General features: G+C 39.2%; 1 protein-coding gene across 10 annotated transcripts in view; it reads right to left on the bottom strand.

Annotated features, from left to right (window-relative positions):
- The window catches only part of SPICE1 (spindle and centriole associated protein 1), a 65,659-nt gene extending 52,680 nt beyond the window's left edge, over positions 1-12,979 (bottom strand). For 4 of the 10 annotated variants that reach the window (XM_032299041.1, XM_032299049.1, XM_032299046.1 and 1 more), the window contains exons 1-3: positions 12,880-12,973; positions 3,843-3,941; positions 796-843 (exon numbers count right to left, since the gene is read on the bottom strand). In XM_032299041.1, the coding sequence (XP_032154932.1) occupies positions 796-843; positions 3,843-3,941 (147 nt within the window). In that variant the 5' untranslated portion in view covers positions 12,880-12,973. Of the gene's footprint in view, positions 1-795; positions 844-3,842; positions 3,942-5,306; positions 5,831-12,681 lie in introns of those variants that run through there. The other 6 variants (XM_032299043.1, XM_032299050.1, XM_032299042.1 and 3 more) reach the window with 5 other exon arrangements.
- Positions 12,980-13,560: the final 581 nt, after the last annotated feature.

Here is a 13,560-nt window from a genome sequence, read left to right as displayed (position 1 = left end):
ACCGCAACCTCCGCCTCCTGGGTTCAGGCAATTCTCCTGCCCCAGCCTCCTGAGTCGCTGGGATTACAGGCACGCGCCACCATGCCCAGCTAATTTTTTGTATTTTTAGTAGAGACGGGGTTTCACCATGTTGACCAGGATGGTCTCGATCTCTTGACCTCGTGATCCACCCGCCTCGGCCTCCCACAGTGCTGGGATTACAGGCTTGAGCCACCGCACCCGGCCTTGGAACAGGTTTTATGGTATGTGAACTATATCTCAATAAATCTAAAAAAAAAAAAAAAAAAAAAACCTAAGTGGAAACTTTAAAAAAAGTGGAACTTGAACTAGGATAAGGAAGTAAAGTAAGATTTGAACACGTAGAAAAGAAGGTACAGGAACTGTTCCAAGTAAGGAATAGGGGCTGAGACATGGAAATATTCATGGCATATTCAAGGGATAAATTATTACACTAACTAGGACAATATGTTTGTATAGGGAAGTAACAAATAATGCTGAAAATATCTACAGATTGTTTTAAAAGGCAGATAGATGTACATCAGGCAGTACTAGATTAAACAGATTTCAGCTATAAACCCAGCACATTTAATGAAATTCAAATACATACTGATTGATATTCCTAGCTAAAATCAGGAAGTCCGGAAGATAAGCTTTTTGATTTTATACAGACATAAACAAGATTAAACATAAATGAACAACGTCCAGGAAGTGCATATAGTTTCTATTCTAAAAGTTACAAGTCAAATACCAAACAAAACACTGAATAAATGACTTCAGTTTTGATAATGAACTTACCAGATCTTCAGGAGTTGACCGATGAACTGTCAGATCAGTCATAGTATTCTGTTAAAAAAAAAAAAAAAAAAAAAAAAGGTGGCCTTTCTTTAAAAAAGAAAAAAAAGTTTTCTTATAAAATATACACACTTACTGGATTTTAATGGCTAAAATGGTTTCAAAATCAAAAACTCTTTCTAGGAACCAGTATTCTCAATTTAGATATTAACACATATTAGTTAGGTGTATTTATAGAAAACAGACTAATTTTAGATGTCTTACAGAAAATACTGTATTCACCAAGCAGTCATACATTATATTAAAACAATGAAATACTGAAAATGAATATATGGCATATGAATAAATGGCAGTATATATTTAAAATGAGTAAGTTTAACTGAAGTTTTAGTTTTCACACTGTGTTCTATGGAATCCCAGGATTCCACAATGTAACTCTAAAGGTTCCTAAAACAAAGTGTGATCACTGGCCAGGCACAGTGTCTCATGCCTGTAATCCCAGCACTTTGGGAGGCCGAGGCAGGTGGATCACCTGAGGTCAGGAGTTCGAGACCAGCCTGACCAACATGGCAAAACCCTGTCTCTACTAAAAATACAAAAATTAGCTGGGTGTGGTGGTGGGTGCCCATAATCCCAGCTACTCGGGAGGCTGATGCAAGGGAATCTTGCAAAGCAATACCTCTTTGCAAGGAGGTAGAGGCTGCAGTGAGCCAAGATTATGCCACTGTACTCTAGCCTCGGCAACAAAGTGAGACTCCATCTCAAAAAAAAAAAAAAAAGTGTGATCACTATAGAGACGTTCAGTTTGTGTCTGCAAACATCTTAAGCATAGATGCTACTACAATGAAAGATGAAATGTGAGGGCAATGCATAATTTCACAAAATGTGAAAAGTCACTTAAAAGGCACTAACATGGCAGGGCTACCACACTGCATAACTCCATAAGTTATCAACATCAGAGTCCATGTAAATAGCACCCCCTAAAATTGTGTGGTACACAGCCTGCACAGTTCAAAGTAGCAACCCTGTAACTTGGCCCTTTCCAAAGCAACTTCAGCCATTTTGCTACACAGATTTGGTAAGGCAGGAAATAAAATGAGTTAGTTTCACTTCTAAGTGACGAGGAATACAAAGAGTCAAAATAGATTCTGATCAAAAACTAAACTTTTTGGCCATGATTTATATTTGGCTCAAGGCTTTTCTATATGAAAACTGTTATTACTTTTACACTGATTTAGAAAGGTAAAAGATAAAAGCCAGGCATGGTGGTATGTGCTTGTAGTCTCAACTACTCAGGAGGCTCAGGAGGTGGAGGCAGGAAGATCACATCACAAGCCCATGAGTTTGAGGCCAGCGTTGGCAAAATATCAAGGCCTTGTCTCAAAAAAAAAAAAAAAAAAAAAAAGGAAAAGGTAAAAGAAAGGTACTACAGGATCATGAGAACTGTTTTGTTTTTAATAATCATTTAAAAACTCAGGCATACAGATAAATGATATGCTTGAAATTTGTTCTCATGGAAGAAAATAATTCCATCAATACTAGTTGTTTAAAACTTCTTGAAATTGCCTTTAAATCTAATCTACAAGCCATTTCAGAAAATGTCTCACTATTGTTATCAAGACAGTATTAATCAGTTTCATCTCTTCTCCGTCATTTACCATTTACTCCAAATGACTTATGACTATTTTCCAAGTTCAGTCTACCTTCAAAAAACAAAAGATTTTTCCAGCACTGCAGATACTAAAAAGTAAAATGACGAAGGTTCTTAATGCAATTTCAAATGATAGGTTTCAATTAAGTTTTGAGCAATAGCAGCATAGTGGAATAAATGCAGTCATCCCACAGTATCCAGGATCTCCACATATATCAAAATCTACACATACTCAAATCCTACATAATTGCATCTCCACGATGTAAAACCCACATACGGGTTTTGCATATGTATTTTCAATCCATCTTTGGTTGTAGAGGTAGAACCCAAGGATACATCCAACTATATTTATTGAAAAAAAAAAAAATTCACGTACAGTATAAGTGAACCCGTGAAGCTCAAAGGTGATGTTGTTCAAAAGTCAACTGTACTGAACTTCCCAAAGTAACCACTCTGAAGAGGAAAATACTTATGTTATCATATTTTTTTTTCCTATTTATCAGTTTCCTTACCTTAGAGTCACATTCTTATTATTAAAATTTTACAGCCAATCAGGCAGCAACAAAAGTAGTCCCCCTCCCCCACTTCAAAGGCTGTCAGTTTGCCCAGGATATCTGGCTAACATGGTAGGTTGCAAACCAGAAGATTCCAAGTTCAAAAGAATCCTTGAGATCCAAACTAGCTACCCAGGAGGCTAAGGCAGAAGGATCGCTGGAGTCCAGGAGTTTAAGGTTACACTGAGCTACTATGGCAACACGTCACTCCGGCCTGAGTGACAGAGCATGACCCTGTCTCTTAAAAAAAAAGATATAAATCCCCTTGGTAACACCATGCAACATTCAGGTTAGGAGCCAGAAATGATATGGCACAGGTACTTGAGACTTGTCTTACATTGTAAGAGAGCATTTGTGCTGAAACTGATCAACCTCTGGAAGTGAGCAATTTATGGGATAAAACAGCAAAGATCACCTATATTTTTTTTCAGCCAAAAATGGCACTCACATGGTTATGAAATCACTCGTTGCTCTGAACAAATCTAAAAAAGGTACTGAAAAAGTTCAGACTTCAGTGACACCAGCAAGCTGGAGTTGCCTTTACGCAGCGAGTTCTCAAAGTGAAAGTGAGAAGACTTTCTTTTAAATATGCTCCCCATTCCCTTAAGATTCCAATTCTTCAAAGGACATAGAGGTTACAGTCTAGACGTGTGTATTCTAAAAACTTCCCCCAAAGGATTCTGCTCTTCCATCCAAGACCTAGACTATCACATGCCCAGAAACCTATTCCAGCCTATTACGTGATGAGCCCCATTCAGAACACCATCTTGAATGACTAGGGCCATATCTCTGTGCCCATTCCTACAGAGTAATGTTACATTATTTACTATCCCACCTATACTCACATCCCATTCTTGTTTCACTGAAGTCTTCTTCTTCTTTACTTTCAGTGTCTTTCTTACACCAACTCGGGGACCACAGCGGTTCACTCTGACAAATGACATCTAGGAATAATAATCACAACAACTTTTTAAAATACAAGAAAAAGCAATAAGCATCACCAGAGTGGGGGGGGGAGACCTAAAAAAGCAAATTTTAAAATGTCAGAAGAAAAACAAGCATGATGAAAGGAACAGGCTATTAAAATACTTAGTTCTTTCATTTTACAACTAATAAAAGTTGGTACTGATAATTATAATAAAAGAGGTCTCAAGTCAATAACATGTATATATATGATTAATAAAGAACTCTAAGAATGCAAAAATTATGGCCTAAAGCAGAGAACTAAAACAGTAGTCATAAGCTATGTCATTAGTTACACACATTCACAATTAGTAGAAAATAGGCCAGTTAAAGCTAATAGTATGAATGTAAGGTGAAGGGAGAAAAGGGCAAAAGAAAGCTGGAGTTCTTTTTTAAGCACTCTAATACTCAAAATCAATACCAGGTACATATGTGCTTACCTGAAAATAAAGGTAGCTAACCTTTAGAGAACAAATGAGGTATGATACCACTTCTAATATATCTGTCACATAATGCTAAATGGGGCTAATTACTGATTTTTTTCTATCGCTGCTAAACAAATTAATAATTATTGATTTTAAACTATAATTTTTAAATTGCCAACATTGGCTTGCCACTGTTTAAAAAGCAATGCTAAGGACACTAGACTACATATTATACCAAATTAGAAAAATGCCCATAATCCCCAAACACCAGGATTTTACAATACATATATATGACTTTTAAAAAGCAGTATATACACATATGACGACTGCTGCAGGACATTTTAACCTACCTAAATTACAGAACTTTCCAGCTGACCCGCTTACTCCCAATTAGCCTAAAACAAGAACTCTAGTATTTTCCTTAAGTACTTTTTTAAATAAAAATTACTACTATAATAAAAATGTCTAAATACAAGTATTTCTTAAGATTTGTCCTCAATCTTCCTTGCACTCTGTACTCTCTCTTAACAAGAACATTCACTCCTTAAACATGGTATGTAATTTCCACATTTACAATTCAGCCAAAGAAAACAAGTCACATATAAGTTAGAGAACAACATTTAAGTATTATGACGGTAACAATGATGATGATAGCAGAGGTGGTAATGATGGCATCGGCTAACACATACTGTGTGCTTACTCTAAGCCAGATACTATTTTAAGCTCTTTAAACATTATTTTCTTGAATCTTCACAATAATCCCATGAGGTACTTAATAGTTATTCCTCATTTTACAGATGAGAAAACTAATAGACATAAGTTAACCAACCATGAAGGTCACACAGTAAGCAGCAGAGCCATAAGTACCATTTTAAAAGATATGAAATATAATAGAACTAAGAGTCTAAAACAAACTCTTACATTTTTAGTCAGTTTACTTTCAACAAGGGTGCCAAGACAATTCAATGGGAAAAGAATAGTCTTTTCAACAGATGGTGCTGGGACAACCAGATACACACATGAAAAAGAATGAAGTTGGAATCCCACCTCACATCATATTCAAAAGTTAAATTGACATAAGTTAAACACATGGATTTAAATACATAAGAGCTAAAACTATAAAACTCTTAGAAGAAAACAGGAATAAATCTTCATGAGCCTTGAGGTAAGCAATGGTTTCTGAGAAAAGACACAAAAAGCACAAGCAACCAAAGAAAAAAATAAATTGACCTTAATCAAAATTAAGAATTCTGGTGCTTCGAAGGCACAATCAAGAAGATGAAGACAACCAATAGAATGGGAGAAAGTATCTGCAAATCATTTATCTGACAAAGGACTTGAATCCAGACTATATAAAGAATTGTTACAACTCAACAATTTAAAAAATCCTATTTAAAAACAGGAATAGGACTTGAATAGACATTTCTCCAAGGAAGATACTATACATGGCTAATAAGCACATGAAAAGACGTTCGACATAATTAGTCATTAGGGAATTACCAATCAAAACTACAATGAGATACCACTTCACACCAACTAGGATTGCTATAATCAAAAAGATGGACAACAAGCAGCACTGGCAAGAATATGGAAAAACTAGAATCCTCACATATTGCTCATGGAATATAAAATGGTGTAGGCAGCCTGGAAACAGTTGGCAATTCCTCAACAAGTTAAACACAAGAGTAACCACATGACCCAGCAATTCCACTCACATATTTACTACACCCAAAAAAACTGAAAACTTAAGTCTACATAAAAACTTGTATATAAAAGGTCACAGCAGTATTTTTTTTTTTTTTTTTTTTGAGACGGAGTTTCACTCTTGTTACCCAGACTGGAGTGTAATGGCGCGATCTCAGCTCACCGCAACCTCCGCCTCCCGGGCTCAGGCAATTCTCCTGCCCCAGCCTCCTGAGTCGCTGGGATTACAGGCACGCGCTACCATGCCCAGCTAATTTTTTGTATTTTTAGTAGAGACGGGGTTTCACCATGTTGACCAAGATGGTCTCGATCTCTTGACCTCGTGATCCACCCGCCTCGGCCTCCCAAAGTGCTGGGATTACAGGCTTGAGCCACCGTGCCCAGCCCACGGCAGTATTTTTAATAGACAAAAACTAGAGACATCCTAAATGTCCACCCACTGATGATTGTATTAATAAAATGTGGTATATCTACACAATGGAATATTACTTGGCAATAATAAGCAATAATGTACTGATAATATGCTACAACATGAATGAATCTTGAAAGGGTTCTAAACACAGACAGTCCCATATTGTTTGATATCATTTATATGATATGTCTAGAATAACCAAATCCACAGAGACATAGATTAGTGATTACCAGCGTCTAGAGGGAGCATAGAATGGAGAATGACTATTAATGGGTATACGGTTTCTTTGGGGAGTGAAGAAAATGTTCTGGAATTAGATGTTAGTTGCACAATTATGTGAATAGACTAAAAACCTCTGAACCGTATGCTTTAAAGGGTGAATTATAGCTCAATAAAGCTGTTATTTTAAAAGATATGAAAACAACTGTTATTCAAAGAAATGAGTCTAGTGTATTTTAAACACTTAGATCTTCAACCACTTAGATCTCAATTTACTCTGCAAAAACAAAGAGGAGTCATAAAATGTCAGTATACCTATATGATGAATTACGTATCCGTTAAAATTACATTAAGGAAAATGTTTAAAATTATATTAAGGAAAATACATAAGAAGTATAAAAAGTAGAATACAGAACTGAATGTATGCTATATTCTCAATGATGTTGGAATATAGGTATTATTAATAAAGCACTTATCCCTACTAAGAGCTTCACATTTGATCCCACAACCCTGTGAGGCCTGTTCTGTCTTGAGTGACAATATAGTATAAAGGCTAAGAATGCAGTCTGGGATCACTGTCTGGGTTTACATCCCAGCTTTGTCACTAACTATAAAACAGAACTAATTAAACATATAAGTGCTTAGAACCCCAGCTGATATGGTTTGGCTGTGTCCCCACCCAAATCTCATCTTGAATCGTAATCCCATAATCCCCATTATAAAATACATGCACACAGATGTTCACTGCAGCATTATTCACAATAGCAAAGACATGGAATCAACCCAAATGCCCATGATTGATAGACTGGATAAAGAATTGTAGTACATATACATCAATGAATACTATGCAGCCATAAAAAAGAATGAGATCATGTCCTTTGCAAGGACATGGATAGAGCTGGAAGCCATTATCCTCAGCAAATGAATGCAGGAACAGAAAATCAAACACATGTTCTCATTGATAAGTGGGTGCTGAACAATGAGAATACATGGACACAGGGAGGGAACAGCACACGCTGGGGCCTGTCAGACAGCAGCTGGGAGGGGGGGAGCATCAGGAAAAATAGCTAATCCATGCTAGGTTGAATATCTAGGTGATGGGTTGATAGGTGCAGCAAACCACACACTTACCTATGAAACAAACCTGCACATATCACACGTGTACCCTAGAACTTGAAATAAAATTTTAAAATATTAAGAATATTAAAATTCAAAAAAATGAAAAATGAAGCTTAGAGAAAGTATATAGCTCAAAGTCATACAAATAATAATGAGCAGAGCTGACAGCTGACACTCAAGACCAGGTCTAATTCTAAAGTACATGCCAGAAAACTCTGCCAGAAATTGGTTACCTCTGTTTGGTTCTATATTTCCCAAACTTTCTACAATGAACATATGTTACTCTTAAAAATAGGGAAAAAATTATTTCAAGTTACATTCAGAATATTTTATTTATTCAGAAGCTAAAATTCCACCAGGCTCGATTCTGAAAAACCAGGCATGATTCTGAAATATGCAAAGGCTTATGAGTAGTCAAAAACAGCTGTCCGAAGGTCCAAGCACTTGTTTTCTCTCACAGGTGAGGTCCTTGATACACCAGTATCAAAAATTTAGAAAAAGAAGCAGTATCTTTTTTTTATTATTATTGCACTTTAGGTTCTAGGGTACATGTGCAGAACATGTATGATTGTTGCATAGGTACATACATGGCAACATGGTTTGCTGCCTCCATCCCCCTGTCACCTCTATCTGGCATTTCTCCCAATGTAATCCCTCCCTAACCTCCCTACCCCATGCTGTCCCTCCCCTATTCCCCTTCCCCACCCCCCGCCAATAGACTCCAGTGTGAGATGCTCCCCTCCCTGTGTCCACGTGTTCTCATTGTTCAACACCCACCTATGTATGAGTGAGAACATGTGGTGTTTGATTTTCTGTTCTTGTGTCAGTTTGCTGAGAATGATGGTTTCCAGATTCATCTATGTCCCTACAAAGGACAGGAACTCATCATTTTTTATGGCTGGTAGTATTCCATGGTGTATAAGTGCCACATTTTCCTTGTCCAGTCTATCACCGGTGGGCATTTTGGTTGGTTCCAGGTCTTTGCTATTGTAAACAGTGCCGCAATGAATATATGTGTGCATGTGTCTTTATAATAGAAAAATTTATAAACCTTTGGATATATACCCAGTAATGGGATGGCTGGATCAAATGGAATTTCTATTGCTAGGTCCTTGAGGAATCGCAATATCTATTTAATCATAGAAACTTGTACACTAATAGTGACTTGTAAATTCAATATATCCAAACAAAAACTTTAAGCAGAGATATGGAAATTAATATAAACACACGCAAAAAAAATGGTTAAAAATGGTTGTGGTCACCTTAAAATTATCCCCAGTGATTTGTGGTACTTATATAATCTCCTCCCTTTAAGTATGAGAAGGACCTCTAACTTGTTTTAGCCAATAAAATAAGGCAAATGTGAGGATAGATGTCATTCTTGTGATTATTTTACACAAGGATGTGTAACCATATCTGTCTTAGAAGACCATAGCAGAAGATGTTTTCCTGCTGGCCTTGAAGACACAAACCACCAAGTTGTAACTCTCTGTGGAAAAAGCCAAGAGACAAAGAATTCAAGGAGCTGCAGGCAGCCTCTAGAACCTGAGGACGTCCTTCAGTAAGAAACTAGGGCAAGGTGGGGAGGTGATGAGGCTCAGTCATAAAGCCACAAGGAAATAAATTCTGCCAACAGCCTAAGTACATGTAGGAGTGGATTTTTACCAAGCTGAGCCTCCAGATGAGAATACAGACTGGCCAACAACTTGATTACAGCTTTGGAAGACCCTAAGCAGAGAATCTAAGCCATGTCCAAACTCATAACCCACAGAACTTGTGAAATGATGAATAGTAATTGTTTTAGGACACTAAATCTGTGGTAGTTTACTGTGTACGGTAGGATGACACAGGTATAGCTAAGCTGCTGTGCCATCTTTGCCCTTCTCTTGCCATCCAACTTCATGAAGAGGTACACTTTAGCCTGTATATGCCAATTAGTTCTACCTCCAAGTTTCATTAACTACAAAAACTCTGACCCCACCTTTGCACTGAAAAGCGTTCTCTTGAACACCACCAATTAGAGTAACCATACTTTTCTTAACCAAGGATCAAACGCTGTGGTCTAACAAAGGAATTCTGTGCCACTTACAGAAGCCAGAGACCGTAAATGTGCTATAGTTCATTGTCAAAATGGAAGACTAGAGGTATTCTGATGGTTTACAGTGTTAAGACATCAAATACTAAAATTAGCAGAGCCAAGAAAATCTATGCCTGTTTGGAGAAACTGAAATACTAATAGCCCTTTCCAGCTCTGCACACTCCCACTCCTAGAAGCCCTCTCCTCCCTTGGCTTCCAGGACACCCTTTCTCCTGTTTTTCTTCTATGATTTTCTCCTTTTCTTCGTGGGCTCTACTGCCTGCTCTGCACACACAACTTAATGATCTCCACCCAGTTCTACCTCAGTTCTCAGTCCTCTTATCTTTTCATTAGATACCCTCTCCTTTCATTAATTATTTGGGGGAGTGCAGCACACACCAAGCACTGGCTAGGCATTAGAGATACAAGTAAACTAAGTAAACTAAACTAAGACACTAGTAAACAAGTCTAATATGGTGCCAGCTCTCATAGAGCTGCTTTCTTGATCATCAAGGGGCAGTTCACATTCTGCCTCAGTGATCTCACCCACTCCCTTGAGCAAAGCTATGAATGTATGGACACACAAACATACTGTGAAAATGAGTCCCAAATCAATGATTCACACCTTTCCTCAAAACATCAAACACAGTGGCTCGCATCTGTAATTCCAGCAACTCAGGAGGCTGAGGCAGGAGGATCGCTTGAGGCAGCTCAAGACCAGCCTGTGCAACATAGTGAGACCCTGTCTAATTTATTTTTTTTAATAAGCCAGGAGTGGCAGCGAGTGCCTATAGTTCCAGCTACTCAGGAGACTGAGGTGGGAGGACTGCTTGAGCCCAGAAGTTGGAGGCTGCAGTGAGCTATGATGGTGCCCCTGCACGCCATCCTGGGCAACAGAGTGTGACTCTGTCTCTTAAACAAAACAAAACAAAAACAACAAATGCTCATATCTAACTACCTACTGTACACATCTCCAAAATACCACAAATACAGTATATCAAAATACAGCTCATCATCATACCTCAGATCTCTACTTGCTGACATATAACTGGTTGACTCGATAAATATGTTGAATTAAGCTGAATTTACAGAATTACAGTCTTCCAGCTCCTCCAGTTTAAAACCTCAGCATCACCTGTTCCTTATTTCTTGGTGAATCAGACAAGGAATCTAGCTCCTCCAATTTAAAACCTCAGCATCACCTGTTCCATATCTTCTGGTGAACCAGACATGGAATCTAGCTTCTCCAATTTAAAACCTCAGCATCACCTGTTCCTTATCTCTTGGTGAATCAGATAAGGAATCTAGCTCCTCCAATTTAAAACCTCAGCATCACCTGTTCCATATCTCTTGGTGAACCAGACAAGGAATTTAGCTCCTCCAATTTAAAGCCTCAGCATCACCTGTTCCATATCTCTTGGCGAACCAGAAAAGGAATTTAGCTCCTCCAATTCAAAACCTCGGCATCACCTGTTCCTTATCTCTTGGTGAATCAGGCAAGGAATCTAGCTCCTCCAATTTAAAACCTCAGCATCACCTGTTCCTTATCTCTTGGTGAATCTACTAATTTTTTCTCTAAAAATCTCTCTTGCCCGCCCTTCTCCATCTCTACTAAAAATATTTTCGTTCAGGCTCTCATTATTCTAATTAGTCTCCCTTTCACTCCTCAGTCACTCACTTCATCATCCATTTATTAATTTAACTAATATTTTGAAAGCACCACCTAAAAGCGAGGCACCAGCTATAACAAGGAAGTAGAATAGTCAGTCTATGCCCCTCCGGAGTTTAGAGTTTCTAAGAGGACCAAATTAAACAAGTATTTTCAACAGAGGGTAGCATGAGAAGTAAATTCTGTGTGCCATGAAAGTAACTAACTCTGTGCGGTAAGAAAAAGCTGCCTCCTGTCTGTAATAACCCCAGAAATGTTTGCACTGATTGAGAGCTAAAATATGAATAAAAGTTAGAAGCAGGAGAAAAAACATTCCAGGCAAGGGAAAATGCATTTACGAAGAGTTTGGGAAGTTCAGTTCAATTAACAAAGATCTGAGAGGATGAGAGGTTAAAGGAGGAAGAAAGGCAGAGGGCAGATTGTAGTCTTGGGAGCCACAGCAATTGGAACACTATCCTAAAGGCCACAGGAAGCCACTGAAGAATTTTAAACGGGGATAGCTATAACGGGATTTAGTAAATCCATGGACTGGTGTGGAAAGCTGATCAAAGAGAAACAAGAACTCTTTCCAAACACTGTTCAATCAACGCTACCTACATGCATGGATAAAGAATAGATCTCAACCCTTTACTTATTTCCTCTAAAGATTCGAATGGCTCCCCATGGTCAAGTGGAATTCAACTCAGCTTGGCATTAAGACCCTCTCCCCCATATGGCCCGGCTGACCTTTCCAGTCTTCTCTCACATCTTCCGACAATCCTAAAACCAAGCTCTTGCCTCACATACAGTTGCAACCATTCTTTTCTCTCTGCTTAGAACACCTGTCAGGCTCACTCTCTTCTCTACCGGGTTAACTTCCAAGGACTCCTCAAAACTCACACAGGCGAAGCCTTCTGAGAAGCCCCTCTGACATCCAGCGGTTTAAATGACTCTCCCGGTCCCAAAGCACCGTGGATAGTTTGCTTCTCTCCTGCTAGACGGTAAATCCCCCGAACGCTACAATCGAGTACTCCCTATTTCCAGCTGTGTGCAAAAGCTCCCGAAAGTCGTGCGCACGCGCACACTCGGGGTGCTCTGGCACCGCGCACAAACACACCCTGACACGCACTTGCACTCTCAAAGCACAGAGCCGCGGCAGCGTTTCCTGAAGTAATGATTCCCCAACCGGACGCCTGCATCCCAGGGAGCAGTGAGACGCCACCACCGTTCTCCCCTACTCGTTTTTTGTAGCCCAGGTCCCCAAGGCTCGTTGGGGCTGCGAGCTGCAAGCCTCCAATCCATCATCTCAACCTGCCTTGCCGTTTCCCGACTGCCGCCGCCACCGCAACTTGAAGCTCCGGAACCGCTGAGCGTGCCACGGGTTTACCCAGCCCGCGGCTTCCGGACTGTTACCTAGGTTACCAGAGCCCCGCCCCCACGCCATTGCGTATATCCGGCGAACCCAGTGCGCAGGCGCCTCCCACAGCCTAGCTTGGGTTCTGAGCTTAAGGTGGCGGTGTTCCTTGCTCTCTGGAAGTGTGGTCTCTGTAAGGTTCAGGGCAAATCATTAAAGAATAGGCATGTAGCATTAGCCACTGCCTCCAGAATTCTCTAAAAGAAACATGTTTCTGGCCTCACCAGACTTCACATTTCACTTAATTTGCTTTTATCTCTATTCATTTGTTTAAAATGTTTAGTACTGTAATCCCAGCATTTTGGGAGATATGAGCAGGAAGATTGCTTGAGCCCAGAGGTTTCAGACAAGTGTGGGCAAGATGGCAAGACCTCGTCTCTACAAAAAATTTAAAGAATTAGTTGGGCTTGGGAGTATGCCTGTGGTTCCAGCTACTCAGGGGGCCGAAGTGGTAGAATCGCTTGAGGCCAGGAGGTCAAAGCCACAGAGAGCCAGTCGTGCCACAGCACTCCAGCCTGGGCTACAACTCAAGACCCTGTCTCAAAAAAAAAAAAAAAAAAAAAAAAAAAAAAAAAAAAAAAG

The sequence above is a fragment of the Sapajus apella genome, unplaced genomic scaffold (genome assembly GCF_009761245.1).
Source record: "Sapajus apella isolate SASKATOON/1434 unplaced genomic scaffold, GSC_monkey_1.0 scaffold40, whole genome shotgun sequence".
NCBI classification, from domain to species: Eukaryota; Metazoa; Chordata; class Mammalia; order Primates; family Cebidae; genus Sapajus; species Sapajus apella.
Note: the sequence above shows the minus strand (reverse complement) of the source record. Positions and strands in the feature narration are given on the sequence as shown.